Source organism: Poecilia latipinna, unplaced genomic scaffold (assembly GCF_001443285.1).
Source record: "Poecilia latipinna isolate Pla-1442-1.1 unplaced genomic scaffold, P_latipinna-1.0 Scaffold127, whole genome shotgun sequence".
NCBI lineage: Eukaryota > Metazoa > Chordata > Actinopteri > Cyprinodontiformes > Poeciliidae > Poecilia > Poecilia latipinna.
In genome coordinates this window covers 182,974-199,426 of record NW_015112743.1, presented here as the reverse complement: position 1 = coordinate 199,426, position 16,453 = coordinate 182,974, and the positions used below count along the sequence as shown (strand labels likewise).

The following is a 16,453-nucleotide window of genomic DNA, read 5'->3' as shown; positions in this document are numbered from 1 at the left end:
TTTTTTTACTGAATTTGGGATTTTATTATACATTAAACTAAACACCAATGAACTGGAAAGTTGAGTGGAAGGAAAAGCTGTGGCAGAAAAAGGTGCACAAAGTATTATGTGTAATTGCAGTTTTGAGACGATTGTGAAGGAAACCAAATTCAAGAGTTGAACTTGAACCTCATTTGAAATAAATGCATAAAGATGAAGATGTATTCACAACATGGGCTACAGCTGCTGCTCTTCCTTAATTCAGCCATTTACTGAAACCTGCTTATGAATCCTGCTTTCATTTCCTAGCGAGACTTCACATCAGTCTTTTTTATTCGTCTGTTGAAGAAGTCTAACTGTAGCTGTGGACCGGCATGTCCCTCTTTAGATCCAGGGGGTCCTAGAGATGTAATCATTTAAAACTTGCATCCATAGGATCCAAAGATTCTATAAATGTAATAGGATCTAATATTTTATATATGAAGTCATTTGTAAAAAGCTAATTCTAACTATTTTTGTTTTCATGTGACCAGAATTGCCAGCAAAAGACAAAAATCATATTGGCGCTATTCATAATACTCTGAAGTGAGCAATGAAATGTATTATTCTGTGTACAAGGCATCTATATAATATGAATTTAGTTGTTTTTATTGTATTTCTAAATTAAAATAATATTTCAATTACATTTATTGATAACCTACATCTGTGTACATTAAGTTCTACTTTTCCTACATTAAAACAAAAATAATCACTAGACGGCATCAACAAATATTTTACATGGTTTATTTAAATAAATATTTACATAAGAGGTTTATATAAATCAATTTCTTCTTGTTTTTCTTACACAAAATGTCTCTCTAAAAGGCGACCGCTTTAACGATAAAGAAATTAAGAGATGATGCTGTTAATCGGAGTGTGATCTAAACCCTCATGTGAAGACTGGACCTTAATATCAAAAACAAAAACAAACACAGGTTTAAGATCTTTCTCATCTTCCGTTATAAATCTCGTAGTAGTACGCATAAATCTACATGATTTGATATAAATTTTAATTTGTTGCTAAAGAATAAGGATGATTCTCTACACTAACTTAACAAAAATCCGTATGCCGGATGGGAGGGGATATGTGGTCAAGAGGTAAATAAAACACAATTAACAATCATAAACAAAGCAAATTTAAAATAAAGAGAATATTGGTGAAACTTAAAAACAACAATAAGACAGCAAAAAGCTAAAACGTGGACAGCATATGGCTCGGTTTATACAGGAACACATGACGAATGCTCCAAACTACAATTCACACCCATAAACTGGAGACACCATCCAGGAGGTCCTGACTCATCTTCACTCAGCTTTAAAAGATGTTTCAATTTGCTGAACACAGAAATGATATGCTCTTTAAAGTCTATTGCTCTCATTTCATGCATGTGTATTCTAACAAAACCAACCGTTTGCTTAAAAAGAATCTAAAGAAAATAGATTTTTTTTCCTTTTTTTTTTTTTTTAAATACTATGCCCGGAAGAGTTAAAGTTGTCATCCTGAGTTTTAGTCCAGTCACCAACTTCTTGGGAGTAATTTGTGTCATGCTGTGAAGACTTCATGTTTGAATCCATCGTCGCCTCCTCCATCGGGCCGTCATACCGAGTCAGTTTTGGGCTGGATCGAGCGGGTCCCGCTCACAAAGTTATAAACTAAAAACTGAGATGTGCCAAAGTAATGGGTGGCAAAGAGTTTTCCATCGGGCGTGGGGTCTGAGAACGCGATCTCGTCTTTGCTCAGGTAGGAACCGTAAATGAAGTTGTTCCTGTGTAAAAAGAAAAGCAACTTTAATTATGTAAAACATATGATTTGTTTGTAAAATGCATTCTTTTGTGTTAGACCAGGAAATGTTGGAAAACAACTTTAGAAAGATTATACATGGTTATCAATTTTCAACCAAAGTGCGAAGCGTTGCAGTGAATTTTATTTAGGGGCATCAGAGAAAAGAAGAAACATATATACATACAAACCACACTTATAGATTTTCTACTTCATAGTTTAGTTTAAAATCCCAATGGACTTGCTCGTAAAATGTGAAAATGTTGAGTATGAATCCCAACACCAACCTTAGGCACTCAATTAAGCGTGTGGCGATGGCCCGGCGCCGCATCACGCCGACCACCCAGATGCGACTGATGCCGCAGATGGCCGGCTCCGGCGTAGTGGAGCAGCACCAAGCTCTCTGCCGTTCAAACATCACCTTCTCCCCCTCTGAGCCCTCAGGAGGAGCCTCCTCGATCACTCTGAAACCCTTTGAGTAGATATGAGAAGATCTTGATTTTCAAAAGGCTCAAGGACAAAACGGTTATGCACAGATTTAAGAGCCTGCAGTCTCGTACCTCTTGGATGTGCTCTGCTATGAGACATCCAGCCACTTTCTTATCAATAGAGATGAAGAGGAAAGTTTTGGTCTGAGAGGGACACTTTGTCTCCACCTGTTGGAAGCCGAGGTCATTGTCCACCATCTCCCGGATCTCCTCCACCTGAGATGGACAATTAATTATCAAGCTACAGCAGGTCCAAAATGACACACAAGGGATTTCACTTCTGCATTGTTCATGAAGGCAATGGCCCGACACTTGAAACAGACCTTTTTCAGGGCATATTTGGGATCATCAGGGAGGACGAGAATGATCTTGCCATCAGGATATTCTGCCATGATTCTCTCTTTTTTCCATCCCTGAAAACAACATATATTAAACGGTTAAAAGAAAATGATGTCTTCTCTGAGATTATCCATATCAATCACAATAATCGGAGTGTCCTTAAACGGGTCAAAAGTTTACGGAAACTCTGGTTTAAGGACAGGCACAAGCTCAGATCTTGTGCCTGTTTAGCTCAACCAAGCACAAGATATGAGCTGAACAGATGAAAATGAATGTGACAAAGAGATTCTCGGCATATGGTTTGTGTGAATGCAAACTGGTCTCACCACGTATTTGACAGCACTGACGAATTGATTGTGAAACAGTAAATGCTGAGATTCATCCTCAGGGTTGGCAGCAGAGTAGAGCATCCCACACACACTGCAGGCGTCTGGCCCAAAATGTTTCTGTCCCGCATCCTGGCAGACAAAAGATGACAGTTTTTACAAAACATGCATCAGCTGTCCTGTTTAATCTATTCAAGATCTTTGGTAAAAGGATGAGAGCGAAGTTTTTTACCGTCTGAGTGCCATCTTTGTCGACCTCTTGATGAGTCGCTGCTTCTTGTGGCTTTTCTTCTCCGCTGTAAAACAGACACACATCAGGAATTTTTCTTCCAAGTCAGATCCCAGAGCTTTTTAGCAATTTTTTCATGCATTAACATATTTCTAAGGAAGTCAAGTTTTAATTATGGAGTCTGGAAACAGATGGATGGATGGATGGTTGGTTGGACAAACAGATGGACAGCCTAATGGATGGGTGAATAGACTAAGGAAAATTGGACAAACGGAGAGATGGATGGAATATTGGATGAAGAGATGGACAGACAGTAAGAGAGATGATGGGATGGAAAACTAGGATAATGGTCAAACGGACGAACGGATGGAAGAACATAGTATGGGTAAACAAAACGGATGGACGAACAAATAAATGGGTTATGGACATATGAACAAAAAGATGAATAGATGGGGTACACTGGACAAACAGATAGAGAGTGTGGCAGAGGGGAGGAGGAGCGCTAGACAGTGAACAACCAAAATGAATCTTCTTACTGCTGGTAGGGCTTCTCTGATGTCTTCTCCTCTGTCAAAGCTAAATCTGTGTTACTCCCTGGAGACAGAACAGCCGTAGTAACTGCTGGACAAGAAATGGATTCTAAAATGGAAACATGGTTCATGTTAAGACAGAGAAGTTTAGAAGGCTGAAAGCAAAAGTAGCAGATTTGTCCTGCATTGAATTGAGATGACAACAGCAACAACGAACCAGCAGATATTTCTTCACACTTTGTTGTGTCAGAGATGTTTGTACTGTCCTCAGGTGTAACGGAAGAGGCAGAAGCTAGTGAAGATGAACCAGATGTACCCTGTGTACAAAAAAGAAAAGCGTCGGTCATAGCACGTTCATAATGCTGGTGCTAATACTTAAAAAAAAAATCAATCTGGAATTACCTTGGGTTTCTTATTCTCCTGGGATGGGGGATTTTCAGGTTTCTGAGGTACTGAAGCTACAATAGCTTCAGTCACTGAAGGTTTTGATTGAGGTGGCTTATCTTCTGTTGGAGCTGGCTGCTTCGGCAGTGTTACATTTACACCAGTTGTTTTTGACAAAGGAGGGGTAGTAGTGGCGGGCTTGGGTTGAACTGGAGCCAAGTTGGGTTTAGAAGAAATTGGTTTTGAAGAAGCTGCAGATGTGGGCTTTGACTGAGGGGTTGGAATGGTAGGCTTGATTTGTGTTGGCTTTATCTGAGGCTGAGCTGCAGTGGTGGACTTTGACTGAGCTGAAATCTGTCCAGGTGTGCTCTGAACTTTCAGTTTTGCCTGGTTAGGTAGTTGTGGTGAACCAGTTGGTTTTAATGAAGGTGTGGGACGCTGAGTAGGGATGGCGGGGCGAGGCGGTTGTGTGGGTAGATTTGGCTTTTTTGGAGCAACTAGCAACATGTCGTCATCATCCAATTCAAAGTCATCTGGGGAGTACTTGGGTCTGGGTTTGTACGGCGTGTACTCTACAGGCTTCAGTTTTTGAGCTTTAAGTCCGTTGGGCATAGGAGGAGGAACTGCTGGCAGAGTCCTCTTGGCTGCAGACCGGGTCACTTTCGGAGCAGGCCCTGGAGCGGCTGCAGCAGGTTGTGATGCCTGAGCCCTGCTTTGCCTCGTGCTTCTACGAACCTCAACAACAGGCGGTTCCGGTTTGGTAGTTTCAGCTTTTACTGGCTGAACTTTGGCTGTTTCTTTCTTAGAAAGCTCAGTTCTGGTAGTTTCTGGTTTAGGGGGCTGAGTTTGAGAATTTTCTGTTTTAGTCGGTTCCGTTGCAGTTGGCTCAGCCTTAGGGGACTCTGGTTGTGGTGGAGCAGGTTTATTGGCAGGGGCAGGGCTTGCAGGGGATGTTGTTGATGGACTCATTGCTGATGGAGGAGGAGTAGTTATGGGACTCATTAAAAAACTGCCAGAAAAAGGCGCTTGCCAGTCAATGTCTGAAAACATCTGATTTGCTTGATCAGATTTTAGTTTCTTCACACGTGCCCAAGACATTTTCTCCCTTTGCAGCTCAACCTGCCTGAGTCTCTGATATCGGGTCAGCTTCTTCTTTTCATGGGCTTTCAGTGGCACTGAAATCTGCGATATAAAGAAACGTCTTTTCTGAGGCTCTGCGGCTGGTTTGGGTTCAGCCGAATCTGCAGTAGAGGGTTGGACAGCAGACGACTCAAGAGCAGGGGCCAACGAAGCGGAGTTCCCTTCTGGTCCAGCAGGGCTTGCAACATTATCCGGCTCAGCATCTTGTGTGGTAACTGCTGGTTGTTCCCTCTTGCTGGCTTCAGCTTTGGCAGCTGCTGCTACTGCTGCTACTGCTGCTTGTTTTTCTTCCTCTATCCTCTTCAACAACATGCTGTCGGTGGCAATGTCCTCTGCAATTTCTTGACAGAGCGCTAGGAGGTTGAGTTGCTGTCGTTGTGCCGCTCTCTTTGACTCTGCAGCCTTTTGTTCGGCCAATGCTGCAAGACGAGCTTTGGTTCTTGCTTGTGTATTCATTTCTTGTTTCTTAGGTTTTTCCACCTCTGGTACCTTTTTATCATCTTCAGTTTTTTCCTTCAAAGTACTGCTAATTACGTCTTTATTTTTATTTACTACCTTCTCTTCGGAGTTTGGAGGGTCTTCAGAAGTTGGTTTGGATGGCTTTATTATTTTAATATCATCGTCTTCCTCATCCTCCTCTGCCACAACAATCTCTCGACCAATCTCAATATCCTGGAGAATCTGTACTTCTTGTAGCTCCAAGTTACGGTCAGCGTTCTCCATTATTGCTATATTACTATCTTCAGTGGAGGGCTGAGTATCAGCGTTTGACATTTCTGCATCCACACTATCAGTAGTGGTATGGTCTTCGGAATTTTGAGCACTGTGAGGAACATCAAGAGGTAAAACTTCCTCTGTGCTGGCTTCAGAAGCATCTTTAACCTTGTCAGTTGCTTCATGTATCCCCATCTTCTGGGAGCCATTTAAAATACTTTGATTTGGCTCTTCACCCAGCAATCCGCCATCCAAGGGAGGGTTTGACAATCCCGATTCAGCTGCAGCCCGAGTCAAGATATCCATGTGAATTTCACTCTCCAAAACTGGTTCCAGGATCACATACTCTTCAGATGCACCATCTGTTATTTCGACTTCACTGTGGGTTTGAGTGTCCTGAAGTGTAGCATTTTCTTGTACCTGCTTGGGAAACTCCACTGCACCAGTGCACTCTGAAATGGCACTTCTTTCACTTTTTTCTGCAGCGTCATCTGACTGGCCATCTGTAGCACTGATGTCAACGCTTAAAATGTTTGCTGTTGTGTTACTCTGCTCCAACTGGGCATGTGTGGGACCTTGTACCTTCCCAGAAGTTTGAACCTCCATTTCCTCCAAACCCTGGCTGTTTGGAACAGTAATTTCTTCTTTGTCCTCTTGCTGAGGGTGAGCAATTCCTAATTTGACATCACTGACTGAAAAGTTTGCTCCATCACCCACAGTGAGGGGGATTTCTGTGTTCTGTATGTCCAGAACAGAAATGCTACCACCCAGCTCAATTTTTGTATAAATTTCACCACCACTGTTGCTCTCTGGACTACTAATCGGTTCGTAAACTACCTGGTTTTCATCAAAATGGACCTCTGTTTCATTAGCTGTCCTAATCTCATCTTCTGATGCCTGAACACCACCATACTCATCTTGTTGGGTACAAACCAACTCAACTACTTTGCTCCCATCAGCTTCTTGAAGATTACCAACAGGCCTGTCAACACTGATTTCATCAATTAGTTGTCTTCTTATGTTGTCTTCTAATGAGGTTGTTGTTCTTATATCCTCAGCAACAGGCTCTGTCTTCCTGGTAACTTCAAAGTTAGGAACAGGAAGTGGTTCTTTGTCTGATATGTGTGTGCTGTGTTCGTTGATTTCTTTTGCCAGATGGTTGTGGTGTTCTGCTGCAGTTTCGAGAGAAGAAATCTTGTCCATCTCTGCAGACGTTTCCATTTTAGTTTCAGTCTCCAGAACATTCTCACGTAAAGAGGTGACCTCGTTTTCATTTCCATACTCTTCAGCAACCTCCTTGCCTCTTTGCTGTTGATGGTGAACAACAGATTTCTCAAAATAAATCTCAGTAGGTGTTTCTGATGCATTTATGTCTGTTACAGAATGTCTGACAACTTGAGCATTAACAGAGATAAAGTTTAATGCTGTCCCAGCAGGGGGAGAGTCTTTTTCTGCTTGAGGGTCTGCTGGGAGTTCGCTGACCTCATCTCTCTGACTTTGGATTTCTTCCATAAATGACGGGTGAGAGATCCCTTCAGGCAACTCTGATTTCTTTATTTCCATTTCTTTTGTAATACTCTGACTTTTTCTGTCAGCCTGGTTAACATTTTCCATACAAAGATCAAGTCTCTGTATCTGTGTTTCAGGTTGTAGCAATGAAGCTGAAATTTGGGTGTCTGCAGTGAGTTCAGTAACCTCCTGACCTCTCTGGTTATGTTTTTGTTCTGTAAATGTTGGTTGGGAAATATCCGATCCCTCTGTTCTCTGCATTTCTACCTCTTCTGAAAGATCAGAACTTCTAAGGCATTCTCTGACATCCTCTTTATCATTTCCATGACAGATTTCCTGCATTATTATTGTTGTTGTTTGAATTTTCATTTCATTTGGACTCTTGGCAACAGTGACACATTCTTCAGAAATCTGATTTTCATTTTCATCACTCTCCATCATGGGAAAACTTTCTGGGGACTTTTTAGATATATTTCTTACAGTCTCCTTCACAAGACTGTTCTGGGCGTCAGTTTGTCTTTGAGATGTTTGTTGAGAAATCGCTTCAAGAGGTACTGCTTGTATTTCCATTGTGTTCTCATAAATACCAGTGCATTTTTCGACAGCTTTAGCCTCTCTTACAGGCTCGGCTACTTTAATGCTCACCTGGTTGTGTGTTTCAGGAGGAGCTGGTGAAAAAGAGAATGTGAGGTCCTGTTGAGCTTTTTGTGTTAGCATGTTAGCCGTTGGTTGAGAAATCTCCTCCAGAGGCTTGGGTGTTTGCATTTCTATTTCGATTAGATTCCCAGCAATAACAAGGGGTTCTTTGAAAGTCTCTTTCTCATTTTCAATGCTCATGTTTGAGTCTTCAGTAGGTTGACTTGCATCAAGGCTCTTCTGAGATTTTGTTTCTACCACCATTGTTGGTTGAGAAATTTCCTCAACAGGCTGTATCCTAATCACTTCGATTTTATTCTCACCTACGCCAACAAATTCTTCCACTGCCTTGGTCTCTTCTTCAGTGCCCTCATTTGTGTCACTTGCAGACTGAGTTCCATCAAAGATCTGGTGGATTTGTGTTTCAGTAGTAGAATATGAAGCAAAGCTCTTTACTTCAGAGTCAGAGTGAGTTTCCATTTTATTCTCTGCAACAGTTACAGTCATAGAATCTCCATTTTTCTCAACATCCTGACTCATTTGGTTTTGCATTTCCACAGTTGGATAGTTTGCACTCAAAACGTCAGTTTCATCTCGACTTTCCTCTTTCTGCATTTCCATTAATGATGTGGCTGTAAAATCCTCTGATACTGATGTGTATTGCATTTCAGATTGTATTGGATTATCTTCTACAGTCACACATTCTTTACAGCTGGTTTTGTTCACACTTTTGTTGTCTATCATCACATCATCATGAACTTCATCAAAGTTATCTCCTGCTGTTTGTTCACTTACATTGAGATTTTCCTGCCTATGTGCTTCAACCACAGAACCAATGTTGAAACTCTTCTCTGATGTCTCCATGTCAAGTTCTGTTTGATTTTTATTTCTATGCAGTGAAGAGGGTGAAACTGGACTCCCTTTTGTTACTGCTGTGTCCACTTCCATTTTTAACTGTGTTACAGTCACAATTTCCACATTCACCTTGTTGTAGTTTTCAACTAGAGGCTCAGCTGATATGTCTGGATTAGGCTCACTGACATTTGGGCTTTGCATTTCTTCTGTATGGGCAATGTTACAGACCTCCTTGGGTGAGCCTGCAGCCACTACCAGAAGAGCAGCACCATTTATATTCTTCTGTGCATCGCTGGGTATCTCAGTAATAGGTTCAGAAACTGTTTGTGTTTCCATTTCTTGCATTGGAGGAAAGTTAGAGACCTCCTGGGATGTGGCTACAACTTCTTTATCAGGTTCTACTTGACTCTGAGCAGCATCAGGAGCACATGTAATATCTAAGCTGCTCTGGTGACTTGAAGTTTTATGAATGTCATGACCTTTATCTGGTGTGCCAACATTGGGTTCGCTGACAAGATGGGTTTGCATTTTCTCAAAAGATCCAACAGTTGAGAATTTTAATGTGGGACCAACTTCTACTTGAGTCTGAGCTACAGAATTTGCATTTTCAAAATCTATCTGTACTTCCTTTGGTATGTCAGTGGTAGGGTCAATGACCAGCTGTGTTTGCATGTCTACAGCCTCTGCAACAACTTCTGTTGGAGTCCAAGTTGCCCAGGTTTCTTTCTCCAGGTCTTTCTGTGTTTTGTTGGGTATGTTAGGTTCACTGACTAGCTGGGTTTGCGTGTCATCTATTGGAGGATCGTTGGATTGCATCTGTGATGTGGCAGGAATTTCTCCGTCAGCTTGCAGTCCACTCTGATCAACATGAACACATTGAACACTATTCCTCTGGTAATCATCAGGTATGTCATTGGTAGATTCAATGACCAGCTGAGTTTGCATTTCTCCTACAGATGCAGTTACAGAGACCTCCACCGATGTGCCTATAATTCCTCCATCAGCTTGTTTTTGACCAACAACAGAAACGCATACATCGTCCCTGGTTGTAGAATTAGCATTTTCCAGATTTGTAAGAGCTTCATCCTGTATTTCAATAGTGCACTTACTGACCATCTGGGTTTGCATTCCTTCTACAGGTGCAATGTTAGAGACATTCTCAGATTTATTCACTTCAATTAGAGTCGGAGAAGCAAAGCTTGTAACTTCCAGATGTTCCTGCACCTTGCTGCAAATGTCAGTGGTAGATTCACTCATCAGTTGCTGTTGCAAACCCTCTGGTGATGAGGCAGCTTCTAATTGAGTCTCAGCAGAAATGCATGCAACATCTTCACTGCTTCTAGAATGTGCATTTTCCAGATGTTCATCAGATACATCAAAGGGGGATTTACTAACGATCTCAGTTTGCATTTCTTCTGCAGGTGCCATGTTCGAAAGCCCTTCTGTGACATCAATTTCAATTGGAGTCTGAGGAGCAGAACTTGCATGCTCTGGATCTTCCTGCACCTCGTTGCCCGTGTCAATAACATGTTCATTTACCGGTTGGCTTTGCAACACTTCTGGTGATAAAGAAACAGTCTCTCCCGCAGTTTCTAGCTGACATTCACTGGATATGTCAATCATGGGTTTACCAACCGCTTGGGTTTGGATTTCTTCTACAGGTGCCATGTTACAAAGATCTTCTGATGCAACATCAACTTCAATTGGAGTCTGTGCAACATTGGAAATGTCTGTTGGTGTAACCATCTGAGTAATGGAAATAGCTACAACATCTGAATTTTCTTCTCCTTGACTCTCAGCAGCAGCAGCATTTACAGTGATCCCAGTATTTTCCTGATTTTCATGAGCTTTGTCACTAATGCTAGGTTCACTGACCATCTGGTTTTGCATTTCTTGAATAGATGCAGTGTTAGAAACTTCCTCAGGTGTGACATGGATTTGAGTCTGAAAGGCCAACTTTAGACTAACTGGATCTTTTTGAATTTCTTCAGGTATCTCTGTAGTAGATTCCCTGATTGCCTGTGTTTGCATTTCTTCTATAAGAGTAATACTTGAGACCTCCTCAGATGTTGCTGCAGACAGGTCATTAATGGTGATTTGAGCCTGAGCAATACAGGAACCATCCTGACCTCTGCAAACTTCTTCAGGTACCTCAGTTATGGGTTCAGTGAACAACTGGCTTTGCATTTCTTCAACTTTCGCAATATTACAGACCTCATCCTTGGAGTCTGCAGCTTCTTCAACATTTATTTGACTCTGAGAAGAGCCATTTGCATTCTCCAGACCTTTATTTGCTGTGTTAGGTCTATCACTGGGTTCATTAGACCGCTGGATTTCGGTTTCTTCTATAGGAGCAATATTTGACACGGCCTCTGACATGACCTTATTTTCTTTGTTTACTTCCTTGTGAGTCTCAGTAGCATTATTTGCACTCTCCAGATCTTTGTGAGCTTTATCAGATATGCCAGTGGTGCATTCACTGACCAGCTGTTTCATCTCGTTGGATATATTGGAGGTCTGCATGTCCACTTCTGTTAGAGTTTCACCCGTTGTAGCAAAACATTCTGGAGACTTTGGATCTTTTTCTACAGTGGTAGATTCACTGACTTGGTTCTCCTGCATTTGTATTTCCGGTTCATGCTCTAAAAGCTTAAACGGTGCAACAGGCTGTGTTTCCATCCCACTTTGACCCTGAAATTTTCCAGAGCATTCAACAGTATTAATCTTTTCACATTTATCGATTGTAACATGATCACGGCTCTGTGTAGATAAAACTGTAGGAGGTTCCCTGTCCTCATGGAATTCCTGCTTTTGCATTTCCACGGGAGTACTGGGATTTATGATCTCTGATGTAATTCCTATCTGTATTTTTGTTATATTTTGTTTCTCTGCTTCGCTCACAGTCTCTTTGCTTGCCATGATTCCAACATTTTCCTGCTTTTGAAAATCTGTGGATGGGTTGGCAGTAGATTCCCAGATTTGTAAATCGACCATAACACTTGGATGTGAAGCCAGTAAATCCTCTTTATCTTGACTCTTTGGTACAGCAGCAGATTGAATGATCGTAACAGTCTCTTTGTCTACGTTTGAAGATTCTACTTTGGTCACGTTGTCTTGAATTATGTGATTCAGTGGAAGGATGATATCTTCAGAAAGGTCAGCTGTTTGATTTTTATCGTAAATCTCCCGACAATAAGACTGAGTGTCACAAATCAAGCTATGATTCTGTTCATCTGCAGGAAGATCAGAGCTGGCACCAGTATAAGGAGGCTGTGAGTCAACCCTTTTTCTGCTGCTTTCTTTAAGTCTTTCCTCAGAGTTTTTGTGTGTTTTGTTCAAATCCTCACACAAGTCACCGTCTGTTCCCAGAGCCGTATGGTGTCTCTCTTCAGGATTTGACTCTTCTTTCAAAGGTGTTAAGGGCTCTGCTTTTGTTACTGTTCTCTCAGCCTGGGTTTCTTGTTTACAGTTTTCCATCACTGGAGGGGAATTTGTTTCGTCCAATGACACTTTGTGTATCTTTCCAAAACTCAGGCCTCCTCTTGTTTCAGGTTCCTTCTGCTCTTCCCTTGTGGTTTCACATATTAGATTGCACTGATTTTCTTCAGGAGACTGATGGCTCAATGGAGAGCGACCTTCACCTCCACAGCTAGTATTCACATCTTCGGGAACTGAACATAGTGTTTCCTCTGACGATGATAGTGTTTCATTATCTATGCCCTTTAGGATTTCAGTGGACCCAACTTTATCTATCGTTTCCTCACCCTGAGAAGAGGAAAAAAGTACATTTTCTCTTGAAGATGTTTTGTTTTCTTGGTTTTCAAACTCCAAAAGTTGTATTTTTTCAGCTGTAGAGTCAACCGTTCCCGTTTCAGACAACATCAGATTCGATGCATCAACTGAAGTTTCTTGCTGATCAGTATCTGATAAGCTTTGAGAAGATGTTGAATCCGAGTTTCTACCATAGTTGTGCTCGATCTGTACAGAATCGGATGATGCAGGTGACGAATCGTGACTCGTGTCCGGTGGATCAGACGTACCCTCCTCTGCTTTGCGTTTAGCTTTGACTTTGTTGGAATATTTTTTGATGCAGCGGGCCTTGTCTTCATCATCCCGCTCTCTGAACAAGTCCACCTTACACGTGTCGCTGCTCAGCTCCTCATCAGATTCTGCTGAGGCAGTCCGCTTCAGGGAACCTTTGGAGTTAGCTTGCAGTGAGGGAGTTTCTCCACATGAGGCACTTGTGGCTGTTTGAAGCTTGGCTTTTTTAAGAGGTGGGTCTGAGGGGGTTGGACTGGAATCATTTGAAGGAGAACTCTGTGTTAATGAATTATTTTCATCTTCCATAGAAGATCTTTTTTTCTTAGCTTGTTGGGTTCCTGTGTTGGGAGATTTGCTAGTTGGTTCAGTTTTGGATTGTAAATCATCTCCATCCTCTTCCACCTTCCTCATCTTGGGCTGAGATTCAGGCGGTGACGATTCTCTCTTTGAGGCAGGCATTCTGTAGAAATAGAAAAGCACAATGAGGCTTGGACTACAGTGTTGGAAATTAAAAACAGCCGCAAATGAGAATCAATGTCATTAATCATCTGCTCATGTCATTCTAGCTGGATATTTAACCATGGTAGAGGTAAATTCATCTTTGCTTTGATTCCTGGGATTGTGCTGACTTTTAATCACAGCCCGTTCATTTTCAGCTTAATTTTAGCCTTCTTAATCAATGAGTTTTGATAGCATCAATTTAGAACACCCTGCTTTGTTAAGTTTGAACCTCCTGTATAGAACTTTTACAATTAGATAAAATAAAATGCTGGCAGTGCTGCCAAAACTTTTTGAACAGTGGGCCAAAATCACCATGTTTTTAGCTGCATGGTAATAAATTAAACATGGTATATGTAACAAAAATAACTACTGGGGTCCAAAAAGGGTCTCAGACATTTACTTCAATAAAAGAAAGATGTACAGATTTCTATCCTTTTTGGTTCAAATGTTTTATATCCTGTTGGTCTCAACAACAAAAATGAGACTTTTTCTACAAACCCTACTGTGTTAAGCCAAGTTAAACAAACAGATGTGCAAAATCTGATCTGAATAAAAAGGTGTTAGATGTCTATCTCTACTTACTATAGAATTACAATTATAACAAAAAACTACTAATAAAATAAAAAGTTTACAACTATGGATACGTAAACTTATCAATGAAAATCTTGTCATAAAAACTTGTTAATCTGCATCAGCTCCATTTGCTGGAGAGTCAAATTTGAACTATTTTTAAACTGTGAATTGAGACCACACAAAGACATTTTTACCACAATGAAAAGAAGTATTTTTTGTCTCAAAGGTCTCAAAGCAAGACTTTTTAACATAAGCACACAGTAGCACTAGCTATTGTCAAACATGGTAACGGCTGTATCATGATGTGAAACTGCTTCACCTCCAGCAACAGTAGTTCATTTCCAAACACTAAAACATGGACAATAGGAGGTGGTCAAAAAGGACAACAATCCAAACCCCATAATAACTGTTTCTTGACTGTTCTTTAAATAATACTGTTCTTTAAACAATAGCAGCAGGCATCAACGACTCATTCAAGAGGTTAGAAAATAACCCAGAACAACATCTGAAACACTGCAGATCTCACATATCTCAGTTAAGGTAAATGTTCATGAGTCAACAATAAAAATATAGACAGGGCAAAACTGGCATGTGGGAAGATTCTGAGGTAAAATCCACTGCTGACCAAAGAGTATAAAGAGTCAAATTATATCTGGCTAAAAATGCTTTCACCACATCCATATTCTACAACACCTGGATGGCTAGTCATAACTGATTTAATCACTTCTACTAAACCAAAAAAATACTCAGGAGAATGTCCAGCCATCATCTTGAGAACCTTAAGCTTGAGAACATTGTGTTTATGCAAAACAGCAATGAACCAAAGCACACCAGCAAGTGGAAAGATTTGAAATAAGAAATAAAAAAATATATATAAATGGAGGTTTTGGAATGGCCTAGTCAAAGTCTGGATTCAAATATGATTAGCTGCTGTGGAAGAGATACTCTATTCTTATAGTAATATAACCCTGCCAATAGAGTTAATAGGGTTAAGAATTCACTACTCTTTTGCACATGAGCTTTTCTTCCTCAGTAAATGGAATCATTATTTGAAAACTGTCTTTTACTCACTAGTCATTTTTGTCTGATAATACAATCTATTATACATAATTTAATTGAGATTTTAAAAAGAAGATAAACAAGGACTTCTATAAGCGTGCAAACACTATTTTCCAAGCAGTTTACTTAATACATCTTGCTCTTACAGTTATTGATAAAAACCGACTTTGAATTATTCGTTTCTTTACATTTTAAATTTTATTTCTGCTAAAAAACACATAAACATGCAAAAACTCATTGCCAAACATGCAATACACCATAGATCTGCAGCTGATGTTTATCATGCATGCAACAAGGCAGGCTAATGGTGGACACAAACAGGTAAATTGGAATTAAAGTAACTGCTTAGCAAGTAACACGACGTACAATCTACATATTACCCATTTTAACAAATGCTCTAAGGGATAATCTAACGGAGGAGGGAGGCAGTTGTCAGTGAGAGCAGAGCAGGCAGTCAGAAATGGTCAGTTAGCTTATGGATAGCTAGAAGCTAAAGCTAGCTGCTGCCAACTCGCAGAAAAATGAGCGCAGCGAGACTAGAACAAAACAGCAGCTCCACACACTGAGCACAGCTCCCACTGAGGCTTACCGAGCTCACCAACAAGGCAAAACCACCACACGTACCCGATAAACTCACTTTGATGTTTTCTTTCTCAACAACAGCTGTGTTTTTTTCTCTCCCTGTGAATAAAAATTAACTGTACTTCCGGAGAGAGTCGGCGGATGTGACGTAACACTCTCTGCCTGCTCGCGCTCCAAATCTCAGGATTCTTGGAGAAAACAAACCAGCTCCGTTTTAATATTTATTCGGTAATGTGGCGTTAAAAGAAAGATTTGCACAAATTGAGTCAAGTCTATCTTTTAAAAGAAGCAAAATTACAACTGTGTAAGAGCTGAAAAAAATAAAGCTATTCCAAAACGTCATCACAAAAAAAATTTAATGAAAACCCTTTCACACAATGAAAGAAAATAAGTTTGATTCATTATTTCTTTATAGCAATAAATCTTAGAACATTGAGAAATATGTGCCCATGAGAAGTATAGTATTGGAAAATGGCTTTTCTTTCACTGTAAAAACAAGGTATTTCATTTCTGGAGCCAATCTTAAAAGATAGAAGTTGAGAAGGGCAACCTGTAGGTGTTCAGAGGATGTTCACGCCGCAAAACAGCAGCAACCTCTATATCAAACTTAAAGAGAATACAACTTCGGGGGCCTTGTGAACAATAAGACAAACTACAGAAATGAGGTGAAGGTACACTATGGCTAAACAGCAGTGAATGAACAGGCTCTCCAATAATGTAAGATTTAATGCAATCCAAATGTTGTGGGT

General features: G+C 40.6%; 1 protein-coding gene across 3 annotated transcripts; it reads right to left on the bottom strand.

Annotated features, from left to right (window-relative positions):
• Window positions 1–1,008: 1,008 nt before the first annotated feature.
• On the bottom strand, window positions 1,009–15,860 carry LOC106945088 (titin-like). Of its 3 annotated transcripts, none has more exons than XM_015028520.1 (10): window positions 15,760–15,860; window positions 4,113–13,449; window positions 3,928–4,027; window positions 3,717–3,819; window positions 3,184–3,247; window positions 2,952–3,083; window positions 2,610–2,699; window positions 2,359–2,502; window positions 2,086–2,270; window positions 1,009–1,784 (listed from the first exon to the last, which is right to left on the bottom strand). In XM_015028520.1, the coding sequence occupies exons 2-10, from the start codon at window positions 13,446–13,448 to the stop codon at window positions 1,616–1,618; spliced, it is 10,323 nt and encodes a 3,440-aa protein (XP_014884006.1). In that variant the 5' UTR covers window position 13,449; window positions 15,760–15,860; the 3' UTR covers window positions 1,009–1,615. The 3 variants fall into 3 exon arrangements, with proteins under 3 accessions (XP_014884006.1, XP_014884007.1, XP_014884009.1); XM_015028521.1 differs by having other exon boundaries at window positions 15,747–15,849; XM_015028523.1 differs by having other exon boundaries at window positions 15,712–15,809.
• Window positions 15,861–16,453: the final 593 nt, after the last annotated feature.

Coding starts and splice junctions, on each gene's coding strand:
- LOC106945088 (XM_015028520.1), bottom strand. CDS start 13,448: ATGCCTGCCTCAAAGAGAGAATCGTCACCGCCTGAATCTCAGCCCAAG. Junction 2,271..2,358: donor TAGCAGAGCACATCCAAGAG/GTACGAGACTGC, acceptor ATCTACTCAAAG/GGTTTCAGAGTGATCGAGGA. Junction 1,785..2,085: donor CGCTTAATTGAGTGCCTAAG/GTTGGTGTTGGG, acceptor CTTTTTACACAG/GAACAACTTCATTTACGGTT.